The sequence below is a fragment of the Phaseolus vulgaris genome, chromosome 5, assembly GCF_051622355.1.
Source record: "Phaseolus vulgaris cultivar YP4 chromosome 5, ASM5162235v1, whole genome shotgun sequence".
Taxonomy (NCBI): domain Eukaryota; kingdom Viridiplantae; phylum Streptophyta; class Magnoliopsida; order Fabales; family Fabaceae; genus Phaseolus; species Phaseolus vulgaris.
Window position 1 is genome coordinate 284,221 of NC_143502.1, and position 20,117 is coordinate 304,337.

Genomic DNA, 20,117 nt, shown 5'->3' on the forward strand with positions numbered 1-20,117 from the left:
TCTCTAAATTTATTTATTATTTAATAATTTTCTTGTATTGTATAAATTAAAAATCAAGAAAATAAAATTATCGTTTTGTATATTTTATTGATATAGTACTTTTATTTTTAATATATCATATTTTTGGAATGTGTTGATTTTATAAATAACATTTTAAATTATTTTTTTATATTATTATTTGGGGATTTGGAAAATAGTGATGGGCAAAATGGTAAAAGAAGTGAATAGTGGGGTTCTTATTTGTGTTGGAAAAGAGGGAGTGTGGGGAGCTGCGGAGGGAGAAGAAGGGAGAGAGCACAGAGAAAAGTGACAGCAACTGCCACCGCGTCGACCGAAGGTAATCTCATTCTTTTCAATTTCCCCTTTCATCAGATCGATCCCCAATTACCCATTTCTCAATTTCATTTTCCCCTTTCGCATGCTTCTTTTTTGCTTTTCCGATCAAATTCAACCATCCCATTTTGTTCAATCTTGGTGTTTTTTTACTGTGCACTGTTTTGCCATGACAAAATCAAATTTTTAGATTTCAGGTTTGTGTTGTGAATCCTCTTTCTGATATCCCAAATCAGGGTACTGCCATGTATTGATTTTGTTTTCTGCGATGTTGCAGATGATTGATGATCAAGATCTGGGTTTCTTTGCCAATTTTCTTGGCGTCTTCATCTTTGTGCTGGTGATAGCATACCATTTTGTTATGGCTGACCCCAAGTTTGAAGGAAACTAGGAAAGCTTTTCAAGTTAATGATGTAATTTTCATGTTGTAGACTGAGATGCATTGCAAATGGATATTTGATGCAATCAAGAACTCTCTACTTTGGGAATGCGAATCTTAATGCTAGAGGTTTCTTGCTATAGTTATGTGCGTTACCGTAAGTTTTGTTTTGTTTTTATGGAACTTTGATTGAAAAAGTAATGAAAATACTGAATTTATTTTGAGATTAGAAGATTTTTCTTGATGTTCCTTGAAGAATCATGGTGGATGCTACATGAAGTATTGAATTTTCTTCTTTGGATGCTTGAAACATCATGTGTTGGAGTTGGATCCACCTTTTTAATTGGATGAATTTATGCACATATTGTATACATATTATGGTTAATTCGTAGTCATGTTGCTAGATTTTCTGTCAGTACGTAGCTTCATCTTTACAAAAACACTGTTTTGAAGTTTGTTTGACTTGAGGATTCTCCTATATAAGTAGCTCTTTCATTTTCACCCTGACAAAATATATTTGGATGACATGATCATTCCAGAAACATGCATAATGTATGTTTTTAATTCTGGAATAACGTTTCCGCAATTAGTTTAAAATATATCCTGAAAAACCTGTTATGAAAATTAAATTTTTTGAAAACCTTGATCCGGAACACAGAATATGGAATAGGTATCTGTAAAACTGCTAAACTTCTATCGAATTCAAAATGTCATTGGATTAACGACTGTTGCATGATACCTGCAACTTGCGAAAATAAAATAGTTTCCGGTTTCAAATTTGATTGGGACATAGATATTGTGACTGAGAAATGTTACAGGAGACAATGCTGTGACAAAATCACTTTTTTTTTTTCTTTTGCCTCCTTAAACTTTTTGAAGAACACTTTCATCTTTGAGATGTGTCAATTGCAAATAATGCTGATCTTGGAAGTGACTAATAGGATAATTACACTCCATTTCAAAGGTGAGAAATATGAGAAATCTTGACATCATACTCGAACCGAACCCAACAAAATCCATCTACAAAATTTCAATACAATTTTACGCTTATCAAACTTCATCTTTCGCTCAGATGAGCCATGTGAAGAGATTCTAAGAAACGCCAGATGCAAGATTCGTGAGAAAAATGTCACAACTCAAAAGTTAGAATGTACACTTTCATCAGTTTCTGGAAAAATACGTGCGCATCATTTACGTAATGCCTATACATTTGAAAACACTTTCGAAGGAACAACTTGACGAATCACTACACCGAGAATTCCTCTAACACCTGAATAACCTAGATACGTATTTACAGAGAATACAAAAAGAAGGATCATGGAACACAATTAATCCCAAACCCAAAATGTCCAGACCCATCTGTTCATATGATTGCCTAGCATCTTTCAAAAATCTTATACAGTTTCTCCAGCGAAGTTACCTGTAAAAAAACAATTTAAAAATGAAGAAATTAATGATGCAACTGCTAAAATACTTTCTCCAGGATAATATTGAATATCTACCCTCCTCTCATATTCTCGGATTTATATATATATATATATATATACACACTTAGTCCTATTATCGGAACCTATAAATACACATCAATACCTATTTTCTATAATAAAAAAAATCTTAGTAACCTCTCTCTAGACAACTACAATTCAGAATTCTTCCACAGGTCATCCAAAGAGCTGGAATAGGAAGTTTTCCTCTTCCACACCTCGGAAGAACATATACCCTCCTCCCCATTCCACCAAAACTATATTAGAAAATTATGGTACCTTCTGAAATTTAAGGGACTTGGTATTATTATTAAGAAAACTTTCTTTCTCTCTCTCAATATATAAATCTCTTGGTGTGTCCCTCAACTACGACCCACAACACAACTACGAAAACCCTTAAATTTCTAGCAACTATCTGCTATAGATCCGTAGTTCTTAGTTACTAGCTACTGTCATGGACAGGTCCAGGATAATTATTTGACGAGCTAGATAGAGATTCAATGCTCAAATATAGCCTAGATTTTCTCCTCTCCTCACCCTTTTTTATGATGTCCTCTGTAACCAGAGAGGGAGGGAGAGAGATATAATTAGACTTTTTTGTGAATAACTGAGAAACTCTAGTCTTCATGCACTCTTAATCAGGCAAGCCAACATATACAAATACGCAAATAAAACAGTTAAGAATTGTCATTCATAATAGAGAGAGAATACGAAGGATGAGATTTTCATGGAGAGAAAGGTAAGCTTCCCAGGTTGATTAAAGTATATCATTACCTGTACAAAGGTTCCATCAGTAGCCATAGAAGCAGGTGGTTTGAAAAAGAGTCTCATAGAAGGAAAAAGCACATGTTGTATTGACCATTCACGCTGCGCCCAAGCAGTCTCAGCTTCAGAAAGCAGTTCATGTTCAACCTTATTGTCAATCACTTCACTCCCTGAAGACAACTAACTCAGTCAAGTTTATTATATTATATAACACCACCACGATGATATTTTTTTTTTCTCAATACCAGTTTCCTTTTTTATTTTTCTTGCCAATCAAGAACCAGCTCCACCCCCTCATCTTTCTAGTAGAAATAATAGCATGGTAAAAAAATGGAATCAAGTAGAATTTTTAGTAGAAATAATCCCAATGAGCTTTAAGTAGATTTAAGTTGAACAATAAAATAGCATGCTGCACTTAAAACAAAAAGTATAAGCAATAACTAGAAGTATAGAAAGTGTTCTAATCCAAAATAATAAGCCTAAAGTATCATCGTATATTGTAATACAATAGTGAGGGAAGAATGATATAGTCTAGTGTGGCAAAAGGGATTGCACAATTTTTAGCGCAGCAGTTGAGAGATTTCTACAAATACATCAGTTTAAGCCCATGCAAAACACGTGAGGAAGGGCAGCCTAAGTAAGAAATGGTTTACATTGCATTGATGGATAGATAGATAGACAGATATATATTATACAAATAAAACTTACTGTACTGTTACTTGTACTAATTTCGAAAACAAACATGATAAGAAAAATGATAACTACACTAAAAAGATAAAGATGACATAGAGAAGTTAATCCTAAAGGATAATTTAGGATATTCTAAACTATGATAAAATATTTTTATGTAGTCTAAAACCCAAAGCAAGGATTAGTTCTGCATCCAAAATGGTGTGGGCTACCTCTTAAAAGAGTGAAATCTTTAGCAATAACATTTACCCACTCTTACTCCTCCTAAGACCCAGATATGCTCTCCCTCCATTTGGACATTTCCCTTGTTCAAACATTGAACTCCTTGCGAATACGGAAACCACAAATTAATCATTTGAAACTGTCAATTGACAGGTATTGGAATTGCTTCTATTATAAACAATCAAGGTTCCCAACTGACATCCTGTGCCTAATCCATTACGTTGTCAATTGTTCCACTGAATTTGATATATAATAAACAAGTCAACAATGACTAAAATAATTGGGAGAAGTTTATTTATGTTCTCTAACTAGTAATAATTATCTATTCTCACCAACCTGTACAACCTGTTAGGACTCTCTCTAATATGGCCCAGATTGCAGCTAGGAACACAATCTTTCCCTTTCCCAAAAGCATATCCCTGTAATACCTCTATATTTCTCCATGTATCAAGAATTATAAATAAACATGGTAAACAAGCATGAGTCCATACCAATATTATCATGGTTGTTCTCTTCAACATAGTCATCCATCAATTTTCTCTTGTAAAAAAGAAATCCTTCACCAGATGGATTGGGTAACATCAATGGATGCATAGCATAGAAGTTTCCCAGAGCAGCTGAAATTGTTTGAATGCATTTCCTTTCATCTTCCCAGTCAACCTATCATAAAAACGAATCACAATCTTTCAACAGTGAAGCAAAATGATGAGATCACAAAACATTATGAAGCATTTGTAATTATTAATAAAATAAGCATGCCCTTGAATATTCAATGGCAATGAACTCAATGGAATAACAGCTGAATAAACAAGATGGTACTTACTCAAGCTGTAAACAAGAAACAAAAAAAATGCACAAATGTTATTATGACCATAGAACATGAAATGAATTCAGGCAACAAAAATATAACTCTTAGTAGCTATATGCACACAAAAAATAACAGACATTCCTGCAAGGTGAAGAGAAAAAGAACAAGAGATTTATAACTAACATCATTTCCCAAACAAAGAGCAAACTCTGGGACCCGATCCATGTCAGGAGTGTATTGATCAAGTATCACAGGAAGTCTAGAGACATTTCCATGTTCATCAATATGAATGCCGAAATATTCCTCCAGCATTTCAGTCTTTTGTATCAGGAGTTCTGTATTCATCTGGGGAAAAGTAAAAAAAAATATCTGTAAATATTAAAATGTGAAATTCAAAAGCAATATTAGGATAAAAAAATCCTCAATAATTAAGGGAAGAATATCTTTAGAATCTTATATTCTTATTTCTTTATTTAGAGAGCTTGATTGTTAACAAATAAAGGTGACGAGAATGTAGGTTGTGTGATTGTTATTAATAAAATAATTCTTCACTTCCTTACATAGTTCAAGTCATATACAACTATAGACGAAGTTAAATTTGTCATATTGACTATATAAAAAATGCATTATTTAGTCCCCTACTCCAATTCAAAATCTAATATAGCCAATGAAATCCTATGAAGACACAAATATATCTTTTGTAAAAAAGGGTTTTGCAATGGATTCTAACAATTGACAGACCCTAAAAAACCCAGTTTGTTAGAGAACTAAACAGTCAAAGACCTCGTAAACCTATTGAACTGGTGTGTACTGCACAAGTAAAATAAAATGTTAGTAAACAAAAGCTATACAACTATGCTTCAATAACACTAACCCAATGAAAACAGAAGCTATAATTATTGAAGATACCAAATATTCAAGTAAAACTATCAGTTATTTAAGGCCAGAGGGAGATTACTTCTGCAATCTTCTCTTTTAATACGTCATCATCACTACATGTTGAATCTACATCCTCTTCCTTCAGGGCCAATATAATCAAGTCTTTCAGGGGGACTGGATCATTTAGTTGAATGGCATTGAAATGGCCAAAACGGCTGAGAACTTGCTGATACATGAGTTCTTTGCTACAAATAAATTAAGAATAGAATGTCAATTGGGAACCTTTGTTATAGAATTTTGCATTAAATATTTCATAGCTTAAACTAACAAAAACATAATATCTACCTCAAGTTCACAACATTTGCAAGATAAAGACACGTATTATGTTGAAGCAAAGCGAAAACATCATCTGCCATTCCAACATATGTGCAATGCCTTACAATGTCCATCATGCCTACACCATAGAGGTCAGTAGGAAATTTTCCAAATCAACCTACATTGGTAGGTCACAGAACAGAATCTTCATTATCAGTAGACTAGAATCATACCAGGGTCACAGTTGCTATTAATTTCATCAAGAAGTTCTTGAACACTAGTGAGTTCCAAAGAATCTTTTGGGTTCCTTCTTTGTCTAACGGAAGACCTGGTAAGTGACAAAGCAAATTACCAATATATATTTTCCAGTCATTAACAGGTATCTAACAATTGCAAACTTCTAACAGCCACATATACTTGAAAAGAGATAAAAAAAATTCCAAATTGCTTAAACAAACCCTCAGAATCATTAAACATGCAATACAACCACAATGTTTAGGAAACAAGACAAATAGGAAACTATACCAAAAAGCATACAAATCAAATCCAAATCATTAATAGTTGTTAGAGATATGATTTGATTATATTAAATAAAAGACATGTCTTAGAAAGAACTTTAAGTCTAACCCAGCTTCACAATTTGTAAGGTGAGATTAGCACTTACTCACCTAAAGTCAATATGGGATCTCCAACACACCTCCTCACCTCGAAGACTAGACATCTCGAGTATGATACGAGATAAATGTAGGTGGTTTGATAACAGTTTGATAACAATTGGCATGATAAGTCCAACAAATTTCACTATAGGCTTTGATACTATCTTAGAAAATGGATTTTAATCCTGACTTAACCTCACAAAATTGGCTTGTGAGTTGAGGTTTGCACTCACTTATAGCCGATGTGGTCAAGAAAGAGAGCTTTTGGCGTTTATTGAGGCACACCCCCAATTGGCTGGATTGCTAGGGCTGAAAATTTCAAAGATTGATTCATTCATAAGGTCCAATATACATTCATGAGCATGGTGGGTATGGAAATGCAATGCTTCTATTCTTGGTGTCGAGATAACCCAAATTCAGATTTGAAATCATTTTCCACAAATTTTAATCAAGAGATGGACGATGGATAATGGATAGATGTAGTTTACCTGCTAAAATTTATAAGTTCTAGATACTTGGTAGACTTTACATTTAGGTATAGAAAAAGGCAGGGCAGGTGTAGGTTTGACTATAAATTTTTTGTCCCTGATGTAAAAGTTTATCCTCGTCTCTGTTATCAATTCCCGACGGATATAATCAAGAACTCAATGCCAACAAGACATAATTTCTTCTCTTCAATGTCAAATAACAATGAAAAATTATAATTGCATAAATTTCAAAATTTCAAAATAGAGTACAAAACAAACTGAGTATTTTAGTAATTTAAAACAAGGAGATATATAGAACGAGGTGGATATGTTCATACTCATCCTAAAGAAAACACAAGAAATACATACAGTAACAAAAACAAGATAAAAAAACTTGAATAAAACATACTAAAATAACTAAGAATTTACTGCTTATTGAAACACACTAAAATTATGAGTTTTAGCTTAGTAGATACAAAAGCGTAAATGAAATATATGGGAACCACCTTACTGCATTCAAACTAGCACTCTTTTCAAGATTTCTATCAGACGTAATTTTCGTGTAGGCGTGTAATCTTCCAGCAGGATCTGATGAATCTGTTCTAACCATCTTATGTACAGGCACTTTCAATGATCTTGAACCTATCATCATAAAGGTTATTAGAAGATAAATTAAATGAATTAAGAGTACAAGCCAGAAACAAAAGGCATGCAACATAAGAGACAAGAAAAATCCTCAAACCTGTTGGCATAGGGCTGAGGTTAACCTCCTTACTTATATTAATACGAGGCAGTGGGGATTGCACGGTAGTCTGCCATAATAAAAAAATATGCAAAGAAAGTGCTTGTATTAGTATGATAAAATTTATGATGCAGAGCAGAATCTAGATTCATGTTATAGCATAAACTGTTAATTACTAAAAATGAAGAGATATGTTGGAATTTCAAGTTGATATGGGATATGTTCATGAGATAAAGGAGGGGATAACTTGATAAATGAATACTCATTTAAGAACTCGTTGGAACAATTGTAAGAGTCAATCTGCACAATTCTAAGAAAATTTCATTTACTGCCAATTTTATATGAAAACAACATATTGTCACCTGCCTTTCCTATCTATGAATTCAATTGATGGAGCAAAAAACAATATACTAAGAATGTATCAAATACTTAAAACATGAACCAAAAACATTAAGCATTAAGTAGCAAACATACTTGTTCTTGAAATGTTCGTGTCTCATTGGAACTCCTCAATGTTGATTCAACCACCAACTGTATCTTCTCAATGATGACTTCCTGATTTAAAAGACTCACCTGTATGCAAACAAATGCACTATTTTCAACATCAGAGAATGAAGAAATAGGGTATCATGATGGTATAATTTACTAGGGATAGAAGTTTCATCCAGTCCACACAACTTAAATAAAATAGCTTCCTAGTTTGTTCATCAACTACCACTGATGATCCTTTTATTAAAGTGTCTGTGTCAAAGACGTAAAAATTCAATCCCTGCCATCGTTATTCATCTAAACATAAACTTGAATTTCCACACAAGGTAAAGTGAGACTGCATACTTTCTGCATTTCAAGCTCAGAGTGCTCTTATTTATCTGAGGAGATGTTAGAAATACAACTCATCGTGAATTTTTACCAATTGGAAAGTTAGTTCAAGACATGATATCAGAGTCTCTATGACCATGAGGTTAGAAGTTCAATCCATGCCATCCTCATTCTTCTAAATGTAAATTGAATTTCAGCACAATGTATTGTCGTTAGCCCATGCATAGTCCATGTTTCAAGCTCAAAGGACTCTTGTGCAAGGTGTCATGTTAGATACCAAAATATTGATATATCTTCTAGTTACAACTTAAGCTTTTGAGCTAGTTGGTTCATGACACCATCAACATTCAATTTCCTTAGCAAACATCATGATTCAATCACACATCAAAAGCTTATTCGATTCTTTCATCAATTCTGTTCAGAACCATCCAACCCCAAATTATAATTTCATTGCCAATATTTACCACACCCAAATAGCCAAAAGACTACACATAATCTAAGACACTTTAACCCACCAATTTTCTACCTTCAGAACTAATTTTTTTTGCCAGTAGTAACACAGAACCTTGAGTCAATGACTTTAGCAGTAATAATCATAAAGAATCACTAACATGCATATTCATAACTAGGTTTTTACCTCCCTCTTTGTCGGATGTACATTGACATCCATATTCTCTGGTGGTAAAACAATTGAGATATATATGAAGGGCTTAGATGCTTTTGGTAATGTTGCTGCATAAACAATCTCAATAGCTCTCTTCAGTGCAGAGCACTCAACCAGTCTATCTGAAGAACATATACAAGATTTTCATGAGAATCTATAAACAATTATCGCGTGGAATAATGAGAAATTTGAAGTAAATAAAGATAAGCACTTAACAAAAGAGGGAGGAATATTCACTGACAATTCAATATTTTTTTACAGTGTCATCTAATCACAAACGACTATATGTGGTCAGTTTGTTTACTTTGACTAATAAACACCACAATAGTCCCACCAAAGATGAATTTCAATTAATTGACAGTGTAAAAATAATTTACACTAGAAGTATATATCCATTAAACTCTAAACAAAATAATATACCACACAAAACTGGCTAAAATTGAAAGTGAAACTCCATATTTAAAGTTTCCATGTGCACCCACCCATGAATTAGTATAAGGATGTTGAACGTCCAATTACTTGAGGGAAAGAGACAAGCAGATGCAAGTAAAAAATAAAAACTGAACATTTTTTTACATTTTCTGGGAAAATCCTCTTTGCTGTTGCAAGGATAAGGATGCATTAAATAACCCTTCCGAAAACCTTTGCAAGGTGAAGATCCTTCTAGCACCAGTGTATACTATTTTATGTATACAGTAGCATTAATCTACTAGAAAACACCTTCAAAATTTTAAAAGCACCATAGTTAATGTTTGTACAATTCATGTATACCATTGATGAAAAGCACCATTGTGATTTTCTTTGCAGCATAATTCGCATTGGACATGTAGCCATGCATCTCAAAAACCGAAGAAGATGGATCATCATCCGAAGCTTCAATTTCAATCAAATTGCGAACAACTGAGACCCCATAAACAGATTTGATGGCATCGAGCCTTGAAGATGTGGCAACAGTGTGAACATCAGCTCTAACAGCTCCATGCTGATTGCAGCATCCAACGAAAAATTAACATATGTAATTTACAATGCAGCTAGCTATGCTGTAGCAAATATGTTTTGCTGCTCAAGAGACCAACCTTTCTGCAAGAGAAACTAACTTTTGTATGATGAATAGCAAACCGGCTTACTAAGTCTACAATCTTTGAATAATCATCAGAAGAATTCTGCAGTGTCTTCCTCCTTGCAGTCATGTTATAGAACAGATTCTCAACCTGTCAACAGATTCACAATGCCAAATGCTTATTAACAAAAGCATAAGAACATGCCAGTTCAGAACTCCAACAAGTCCTAGTAACAGGTCTTGCCTTCAGGTAATCAGAAAGCAACATCCTAATCAGCTTCATTACAGACCATTAATAATTAAAATATACACAAAAATGACTTAGTTGCAATTTTGGCCCGTTACTGCTATTTTTCACACACTTGGTTCCCGCTATTTTAACTAAGCAAGACCTGTCATGTCAGCACAGATGTGCTGAAATTAGACTACAGTAGAGTGTCATGTTACTGCCACATCAACATCTCTGTAATATTAGGTATCAAGTTAACATCAATAGGTGAACCAAAATTGTATAATTCAAATAGCAAGATCAAAATTTGCCAAAAATAAGATGGAGAGATCAAATTGGTCAAGTCATAATAATAACGAGACAAAATATGCATAGTTTTGTTCACACATAAATAGACCATTAATAATATCACATATTAATGACAATGTCATTACTTTATTACATAAATATTTACATGAAAACAAATCACAATGAAACAAAAGAAGAAGCCATGGAGAAGGCATTCTTTTACCAACCATTATCTGTGTTCCTTTAACAGCAGCACATGGCCTGGGTTCGTGCTCCATGACACCATCTCTATAGGACACCCTGAACCACGGAAGTGTAAATCAATTATATCATATATAAGAAACAAACTTATTATTAAGGTTTGTTTGGATAAACTCTTTGTTAAGCATTTTTAAGAATAAATAAATAAAAATGTACATAATCTAAGCTAAACTTACAGATGAGTTTGTTCCATTTTTTTTTCTTATTTTCTTCTGCCGGAAGTATTTATCTAATCGAATCTTAATCAATTATACATGTATCTGTTAGGATAAACTTCTCGGTAAATACTACTAGGAAAGAAATAAAAAATAAAAAGGAAAAATAATATAAATTTCTATGTAAGCTAAAATTAGCTTCTCTGAAAGATGATTTTAATGGAAAAGTTTATTTAATGTTTGTTTCTAACATTTTTCGCCTGAAGCGCTAATATATAACCAAAAACACACTAAAAAAGTAGGGAGATGGATAAAAACAAGAAGAAGCGAGTACCTGTAACCGTGCAACTGGTCTTTGGTAATGGTGGTGACGGTGACGTGACCGACGTACGTCATGCTGGCGAGAGCCTCGCCGCGAAATCCCATGGACTTGATGCTCTGCAGGTCCTCAAACGCGGAGAGCTTGGACGTGGTGTGGCGCTCGCACAGAATCGGCAAGTCCTCGAACTGCACACGAGCGGAATCAAAACGCGAGCGCATTGTGAAATGACACGACGAGTGAATGAAAAATAAACGGAAGATTGAACAGCGAGTGACTTACTCGGATTCCGTGGCCGTCGTCGGAGACTTGGATGAGCTTGAGGCCGCCATCCTTGATGAGGAGATTGACGGAGGAGGCGGAGGCGTCGAGGCTGTTCTCCAGGAGCTCCTTGACGGCGGAGACAGGGCGCTGGATGACCTCGCCGGCGGCGATCCGGTTGACAACGGATTCAGTTAGGCGTTTGATTTTGGGAGGCTCCATGCGCTCAATTTCTCTTGCTTCGTTGGCGCCGGTTTAACCAAACGCCAAATTCACTCTACTCAAAAGGTATTTATAGTTTACAATTTTAAGCTACCAACATAATAATATCACATGTACTAAATTAATTTGGTTTCGCAATTAACATTCAAACATAATTAAAATTTAAAATTTATTCCATAGAACACTTATGATAATATTCTTCGTATATTTTAGAGAAAATCTTATATTTGTTATATATATTTTTTTCATTTGAGATCTTGTGTATAAAACATAGATGGGTGTTTCTTTCCTACATGCATTCTTCTTCTTCTTGCACTTCTATTTTTTTTTCAAAATACCTAAATTACATTTAAATTTTTTGGGTAGTTTTGGATTAGGAGGTGTTTAAGCAATATAACGAGTAATCATTTGGTGAGTGTCTAAATAGAATAAAAAAATCACAATATAACGAGTAAGATTAAAGGCAAATCACCACTTGAACTTAAAAAATAAACCATAGTTGAATCTACCACTCTCGGTATTAGCTTTGTTTATGAATAATTGGAATAGTAAAACTACAATGTATTTGCTTCTGAAGAATATTAATTTGACGACTACTTCTTCATGCACCTCCATCATTTCTTAAGGCACCTCCATAAATTTTAAAATTCTCAAAATTACCTTTTAGCAAAGAGATAAAAATAGAAACAATGTTTTACATAACGGATTACCAAATCTAGAACTAAAAAATTACAATTTTTTGATTACGTAATTTGAAACTTATTTAACAACTCACAATTACGTAAGCCATAACTTATTTAAGAAAATAAACCTATCAAATTACGTAATCCAAAAGTAAAAAATTACCATTTTTAGATTATGTAATTTGAAACCTATTTAATAACTCACAATATCGGATTATGTAATCCAATTCTTATTTAAGAAAATAAACCTACCAGATTACATAATTTGGAAGTAAAAAATTACCACTTTTAGACTACGTAATCCATAACGTATTTAACAATTAACAATACCGAATTATGTAATCAAAATCTTATTTAAAAAAATAAATTTACTAGATTTTGTAATCGGGAACCTAACTAAACACTCAATAGTTACGTAATTCATAACTAAAAAATTATCACTTCCAGATTATGCGCCCACCTCCCCTCCAAAGTCCAGGTAGGTTTATTTTCTTAAATAAGTTTCGGATTAGTTAATCAGTAGTGTAAAACATTGCTTCTATTTTTTTTTTATCTTTTTAGTGGCTGAAGAAGTGATGGAGGTGCAGGAATAAACAGTCTAAATTGATGGGTGCAGTTAGCAAAAGGAAAGAAAAAACAGTAGGCCCAATAAGAGGAACCCTAAGCCCAAGAAGCAGGATGCAGAGAGTGGTGTTCATTGGCGTGTGCATGGGCGTAGAAAGTAGAATATTGAATCCCTTTCTGAGTGTGTGAACTCAATCTATTGTTGTAATTGTATTTGAATGTAGCTGTTTCGTTTCTTCATTCCTATTCCAATTTGCACCGTCGTTTCTTCTTCCTCAATCACCTCAACACTCTTCATTACAGATAAATACCAAAACCAAAGCAAGAGAAAAATTCACGAAAGAATCACACGCAACTTTTCTCATACCTCACTCCAATGGCCACGCGAAAGCTGATTCGCGATTTCTTCCTCTCCGAACGATCGCTTCTTCTTCCTTCCCCTCACCACCGCCACAAGGTTCCTTCCATTTCCCAAATTCATCTCTCTGTAAATTGTTTATTTGTGTACTTATCATTGCTGCTATTTGTTGCGTCGATAGGTTTGGAATAGGAGTAGAAGGTTTCCTTTGGACTGGGAAGATAGGCGTAGCTACAGCGTCTTCAATGAATTCTCCAAGAAGATTAAAGGCGAAGCTGTTAGGTATTCCTCTCTCAATTGAATTGCACTGTAACACTTATAACTGCTCTGTTCGAATCCAACGCGTTAGGTTAGTGAATCGAATGAGCTTATTAATATAATAGAGTATTTTAAATCTTAGTTTTAACATGATTTTACCTAAACAATGTTCTTAGTTTTTATTATTTAATCATAGAAGATGCCGAAGTCTCAATAAATTCGGACCTACATGTGGCAAAACTATAGCATGCGACATAGAAAGAAGGAATTAAAGCAAACATGTGGTATGGGCGTTAGCTACCATATTGATGTACTTGTGTAGTATGTTAGAACATACACGCTCACACACATACACATACCGAGACACCTGACCTTACTAGAGAATTTATAATTGTTAGAATTGTACATAATAGGCAATGGGATTGTATGTTCTAATCTGGTCCATTTAATTCCTTTGTAATGCTTGTTGGGACAGTAGCGGTTATATGCAAGTCACTTTCCTGAAACTGAATGAAAAAATAGACTTAACCTTTTGATATAATCCTTGTATGTTTTGTTCTGTTGATTCTTTCTGAGGTTTTATATTATGTTACGAGTGTTACTGTCTGCATTATCAGTTTCTTTTCTTTGATGGTTGCAGAAACCAAGAATTCCAACAGTCTGTCAAGGAGCTGAAGGAAAAAGCCGATGAGCTTAAAGGGGTAAAAGAAGAGCTGAAAGAAAGGTAAGTGTTGTATGTGGTGACCATGACGTAGTGTTTTGTTTTTTGCGTTACTGATTAATAGGCTGAGACGTACCATTGTATGTCAAGGCTGGCTCAACTCTTCAACGGAGGCCTGATATGCTTAAATGGCTAATACAGAACAAAGCAGAAAACCGAGAAGCTGTACAAACAAGTGGATGAGGTTTGGACTGAAGCTGAAGCTGCGGCAAAGAAGGTATAATCAAAGGTCATCCTCAGTTTCTACTCTTGATTCGTAATGGAAATTAGTTATGAGAAAAGGAGTAAAAGATTCCACTTCTGATACTCTGTAGTGTTATCAGACAATGCTATATACATACATCAATGCATTAATTGGGTATGAAGTCATTGGATGTGTAATTGTGTAGAAAGTGTAATGTGACCTTACACTGATCTTGATACAAATTTCATGGTATAGTTTTTTTTTTTGGTCAGGTAAAAAGATGCACGTTAGTTTTGTATTTATGTTCTCATTCTTCCCTTTTTTGTTTGTGCAGCTAATTGCCATTATTATTAAATTTGTCATGGGAACTTGGTATCTATATATCTATTTTGAATAAGCTGACATGTTCCTGGAATTTAATTGTACGTTTTGCAGGTTTCTTACAATGTTAAAGAGAAGATTTCAGCTGCAACTGAGGAGGTCTGTTCATGATTTAAAACTTTGTTGTTGAAAGCGATTGACAATTGATAGGTTATTGATATTGCTCTTTTTAAATTAGGTGAAGGGAACTTTTGGGATAGGAAAGCAGGATTCTTCTGGGTCAACTGATTCTTCAACCAAACAGGGTGCTGATGTAAATGGAGGAAACAAGACATCATCTCAGGAAGAGAAAAACCAGCAATCTGGATCTAGCAATGCTACAGATTCTCTGTTTGGGAAATTTAAATCAACTATTTCCTCTCCAAATGTTTCTGCTGCCTTCCAAAAATTAAAGGATGCAAAGTTAGTTGACATAACCAAGAAAAGTTATGACATAGTAAAAGAGGAGTTAAGCAGTACTCCAACAAAGAGAAAGCGTGTTCCTTTCGCATCAAGTGGTGAAACAAGTACAAGAACAGACCTTGTTGTTATGCCATCTCAACAATCTTGGTGGAGTAAGAAGTTTGATGAGTTCAGGGAGAAGGTAACTTGGTTGTAGTTCTTCTTTAACTGGATTGTCCTGAAAAACTTTCCATTGAGTTATCTTCTTTGCTTTTTCATAAAGGTGAAAGGTCATCCAGTATCCAAGCGGTTCCTTAAGTACAGTGACCCAGTGAAGACAAAGGGCCAGGAGGTATGTTCTACTCTGGACTCCTGGGGTTCTTTATTCTACTATAACAATTATTTTTTTAATGGCGCTTTGTTATATTATGATATATTATGCAGCTTGTCTCACTTGCATTCTTAAGCATTAGTGTCCTATTTGATAATTCATGACTATGGATGGAGAAAATGTTACATGTTTAACTTCCAAATCACATTTTTTGGGTTGGTGTTTTATATATTTATTGGAATTGACAGATAGTAGAGGACTTGCGGGAAAGATATGAGACCAGTGATAGCCCCATTGTTCACAAAATACAGGAGTATGTCATCAAGTTTCTCTTTGCACTCATTCTTGTTCTTTTGAAATTATATATATCAAATGATTGGTTACTGGTAATAGTTATGCATGCTGCTACATTTGTCTGATTATAGTCTAAATAGTATTAATGTATGATGCAAATTTAAGCCCTAATTTGCTACACATTTATTTTTCAGTATAAATGATAGCATGTTTCAAGAAACAGATGCTGCACTTTCATACAAGGAAATACGTCAACGGGATCCGTAGGCTATCATGACTTTTGTTTCTATTTTAGTTTTAGCATTTTATGTTATTTTAATTGCTAACATCTTTTCTTTTATTTGGTTACATGGACCAGTTATTTCTCATTACCAGAATTTATTGGGGAAGTACAGGAGGCAATAAAACCAGTGCTTAATGCTTACATCAAGGTTGGTTATAGTTTGAACATGAATGCTTAAAACGTGCAATTGATTTTTCATTCCATTTTTGAATTAGGCATAATACTTAGGTATAATTTTTTTTGCTATCTTGTTCTAACAAGTGACACATGTTTGACTTATAAAGTTATAATCACTTTTATATTTCATTTTTAGTTCATCTCTGGTCACTTGTCTTTCTTTTAGAACAAATCCTCAACATCATCACCAGTTGTAAGTTGTAACCGAAAGCCTAGTGTAATCAAATAAGAAAGGGAGAACCGGATGATGATTATGATAACTTGTGGCATTGGTTAATACTGTTTGATTTCTAAGTTATAGATCTTAGACAATTAAGTAATATGTACACACGCACACTAAATTGCTAGATTTTCTCAGTTACTGACAAGAGTCTTAATAATCATCATCAGGTAAGAACACTTTTTTAGTAATCATTTTGAAAAGGGGAACCAACAATTAGGTTAAACCTTTGGATTTAATGCTATGTTTAGTGAGAATCACTTTAGTGAAAAAGAAGTGAAGCATTGTCTTCAAATTAGGGTTAAGAAAGATAACAATGTGCCTGGTTGGATTTGGGGGGGTCCATTAGCATGAAATGGTTGTTTGAAAATGGCAGTTGTTAGTTGAAGTCGGAGAAGTTGGCTACTGAAGCAGAAGAAGTTGATCAATGATAGGTGGTTAAAAACTGTTACATGTATCACTTGTTAAATACAAAACATGATAGGGATAAAACACTTTTGTCTAAGCTTTACTCTAAATCTATTTTTTTGGCTGGGCAGATTCGTTTATGATTTATGAATCAGACTTTGATTTTAATTATATGTACAGGGAGATGTTGAAACATTAAAGAAGTATTGTAGCCCTGAGCTGGTTGAACGCTTGAAAGCAGAGCGTCATGCTTACCAAAGTAATGGCATATTCTTTGATAACAAGGTGAGAGTTGCAATTTTTTTAATCTTTCATCTTGCTTTCTCTGTTCGATGACTTTTTGTTTTGAATGAGGTTGATTGTATCATAATATATTTTTGAGCATGTTAAATTGTTCCAACTAAAAGTTTTTTCCTTTTAACACAACTTCTTGAAGTCTCGGTAGTATATTTCATAGGGTTTAAGTAAAGGAAAAAATTCATAGAATGAAATAACCTTTCATGTCTTCTTTGCTTTGAACCAAAATTCAATCTTGATCAACTTGATAAATATAATGTAGGTAATGGATTTGTGTGCAAATGATAATTTATACTTAGTTAATTGCTGTAGCTGAAAAAGGACTGGGAATCTGAGGTATCAAACAGATATGTTTTTATCACTGAAGAACAGCACAAGTGCTCCAAGTGCCATTTAGACGAGTGTAGAAATGTGGTTGTTAAGCCTATAGTTGTACTACTATTTACTCCGTTCATCTTGTGTCAAACCTTCATAAGTTAATAGTTATTTTCCAGATGTTTTCTCCTTTATCTCTTCATGTAAATGAAGCTCGGAAAAAAAAGCAAACTTTTTGAAGGTTGGATCATAGTTTTACCCATAAATGGTGCAACTCTGGTTTAAGTACTTCCTTTTTTATTCGAATTTATCTTAGTTAAGATAGTGCAACGTTCTCTTGCGAATCTACAGAATTATTTCTGCAACAAAACATGGTTTAGGTTCCTGTACCTGCTAGGATATTTCGTTTTTTTAAATATTTAACACTTATGCAGATTCTGCATGTATCTGAGGTGGATGTACGAGAGACCAAGATGGTGGGTTCATCTCCAGTAATCATTGTAATGGTATGTAAATTATTACTTCCAGAAGTTCATTGCTAATTTATAAAATTTCTTATAAAGTAGAATGAAAACTTTCATGGATGATTCTGTTCAAATGAATTTTCAGTTTCAAACACAGCAAATCTATTGCGTACGTGATAGGAATGGGGCAATTACGGAAGGAGGCAAGGTAAAAGCTGTGTTTTCTAACGGTTTATATTTTGTAATTGCTACAAGTACAATGTGAAAAAGCTATTACGTCCCATAAGAGAGAGTGGGTACCTCTTAATGCTGTAAACATTTCTACTTTACTTTACAAATTTCGCCTTTCCTTTCCCCTTAATAATCTCGATGTAATTCGATCCCATCTCATCATTCAATTCCATGCTTGGGTGTTATGGAAGGCACGTATCAAGTTAAGGTGAATGATGTGTGATGTATATTTTTTACATTTAAATGTATACTGTGTGGAAATGCTGGTTTCACAGTTGCACTGTTATAAAATGTTCTTTTTGTATAGAGAAAGACATGCAAATAGCGTAACAATTATACACCTCTTGTCCCAATCTCTCCTTGTGGCTCTTATCATGTCTCAATGCTGTCTGCTCTGTTATCTATACTAAATATTTGATTATGGTTATGGTTTTTGGTGTCTTCATATTTGTCTAATTTTAACTATGATTTATTTCTTTACTAGGATACAATCCACACTGTATTCTATTTGTGGGCATTACAACAGATGGATCAAGAAGAACGTGGAGAAGATGGCATTTACCTAATGTGGAGACTAAGAGAGATGCAACAGCAAGGCATCCAAGCCCTCATCTAGTTTTTGACATCACTTCCTTTTCCAGGGATTTGTATAATTGAGCCTTTATATTCTACACTCAATATTCTCTGATTTTTTCTTGGGGCCAAGTTGTTGTATCCCGGTGATTAAATCCTTTAGTTCTTTTACATACTAACTAGACAAATAATTTGTACTTTTGAGTTCGTTGTTGTATGTTACATACATGAGCTGGGCAACGCTTTTGCTCTGCTCTCAAGCCAGAAATTGTTAATATAGTGGAGACAAATTATTTTGTTTTTTAAATAATTATGAATTTGTAAATAACTATTGCTACATTTCATCTGATTTAAGAATCAACATTAAAAGCAAAGTGAAACCATTTTTTAATTACAATTTTTAAACGAGATAAAAACATGAATCGTATACTTTTTCTTACTGTAAATATATTTCGTGATTATAAAAGCACTGCGTAGAACACCAAGAAGACACTTGCATGGTTTTCCAGCTGTTTGGTGTAGGAGAAATAGAGCAAAAGTAACATGAGAATAAAATTAAAACAAAGAAAAAATAAAGATGAAAAAAATATCGTATTTATGCCTTAGTTTTTTCAGTAAAACTTCTTTTAGGAGAACACCTTTATTTAATTTCTTTTAATGTAAAGAATGAAATACCGAATCGAATGCATGCTTAATAATTCAACCAGAAATAATATAGGCTTAATAATAGTATTACTTTCTTTTGAGATTATTTAAATTTTATCAGAAAAATTGAATGCTTCTCTATCCTCTGTTTCTGACACATCCCACACGTAAGTTGCATGGTCACTCTCAATGTCGTGAATGAACTCCTCCGACCAAACATGGGAAATTCAACTAAAGGCTATTCTCAATCCTTCTTTTCTAGTTTCTACTTGAAAGACAAGATGAAGATTTCATTTAATATAATAAAATGCAATATTTACATTAAATTATA

At 33.8% G+C, this 20,117-nt stretch overlaps 3 protein-coding genes across 3 annotated transcripts; 2 read left to right on the top strand and 1 right to left on the bottom strand.

The window, feature by feature from the left end:
- Nucleotides 1-610: 610 nt before the first annotated feature.
- Nucleotides 611-941, top strand: LOC137834580 (dolichyl-diphosphooligosaccharide--protein glycosyltransferase subunit 4A). The gene has a single exon (XM_068642622.2). The coding sequence runs from the start codon at nucleotides 611-613 to the stop codon at nucleotides 722-724; it is 114 nt and encodes a 37-aa protein (XP_068498723.1). The 3' UTR covers nucleotides 725-941.
- An 861-nt stretch (nucleotides 942-1,802) lies between these two features.
- MLH1 (MUTL-homolog 1) lies at nucleotides 1,803-12,116 on the bottom strand. The gene is made up of 16 exons (XM_068642621.2): nucleotides 11,818-12,116; nucleotides 11,551-11,723; nucleotides 11,028-11,100; nucleotides 10,300-10,434; nucleotides 9,995-10,205; nucleotides 9,197-9,345; nucleotides 8,215-8,313; nucleotides 7,741-7,810; nucleotides 7,505-7,640; nucleotides 6,109-6,203; nucleotides 5,906-6,014; nucleotides 5,640-5,805; nucleotides 4,865-5,026; nucleotides 4,365-4,533; nucleotides 2,971-3,131; nucleotides 1,803-2,132 (listed from the first exon to the last, which is right to left on the bottom strand). Exons 1-16 carry the CDS (start codon nucleotides 12,016-12,018, stop codon nucleotides 2,088-2,090), a joined length of 2,154 nt encoding a protein of 717 aa, XP_068498722.1. The 5' UTR covers nucleotides 12,019-12,116; the 3' UTR covers nucleotides 1,803-2,087.
- Nucleotides 12,117-13,383: 1,267 nt separating this feature from the next.
- On the top strand, nucleotides 13,384-19,451 carry TIM44-2 (translocase inner membrane subunit 44-2). Its single transcript, XM_068642619.1, has 14 exons — nucleotides 13,384-13,722; nucleotides 13,805-13,905; nucleotides 14,522-14,605; nucleotides 14,744-14,819; nucleotides 15,222-15,266; nucleotides 15,346-15,750; nucleotides 15,832-15,900; nucleotides 16,128-16,192; nucleotides 16,368-16,436; nucleotides 16,532-16,604; nucleotides 17,442-17,546; nucleotides 18,308-18,379; nucleotides 18,483-18,545; nucleotides 19,053-19,451. The coding sequence occupies exons 1-14, from the start codon at nucleotides 13,642-13,644 to the stop codon at nucleotides 19,182-19,184; spliced, it is 1,440 nt and encodes a 479-aa protein (XP_068498720.1). The 5' UTR covers nucleotides 13,384-13,641; the 3' UTR covers nucleotides 19,185-19,451.
- Nucleotides 19,452-20,117: the final 666 nt, after the last annotated feature.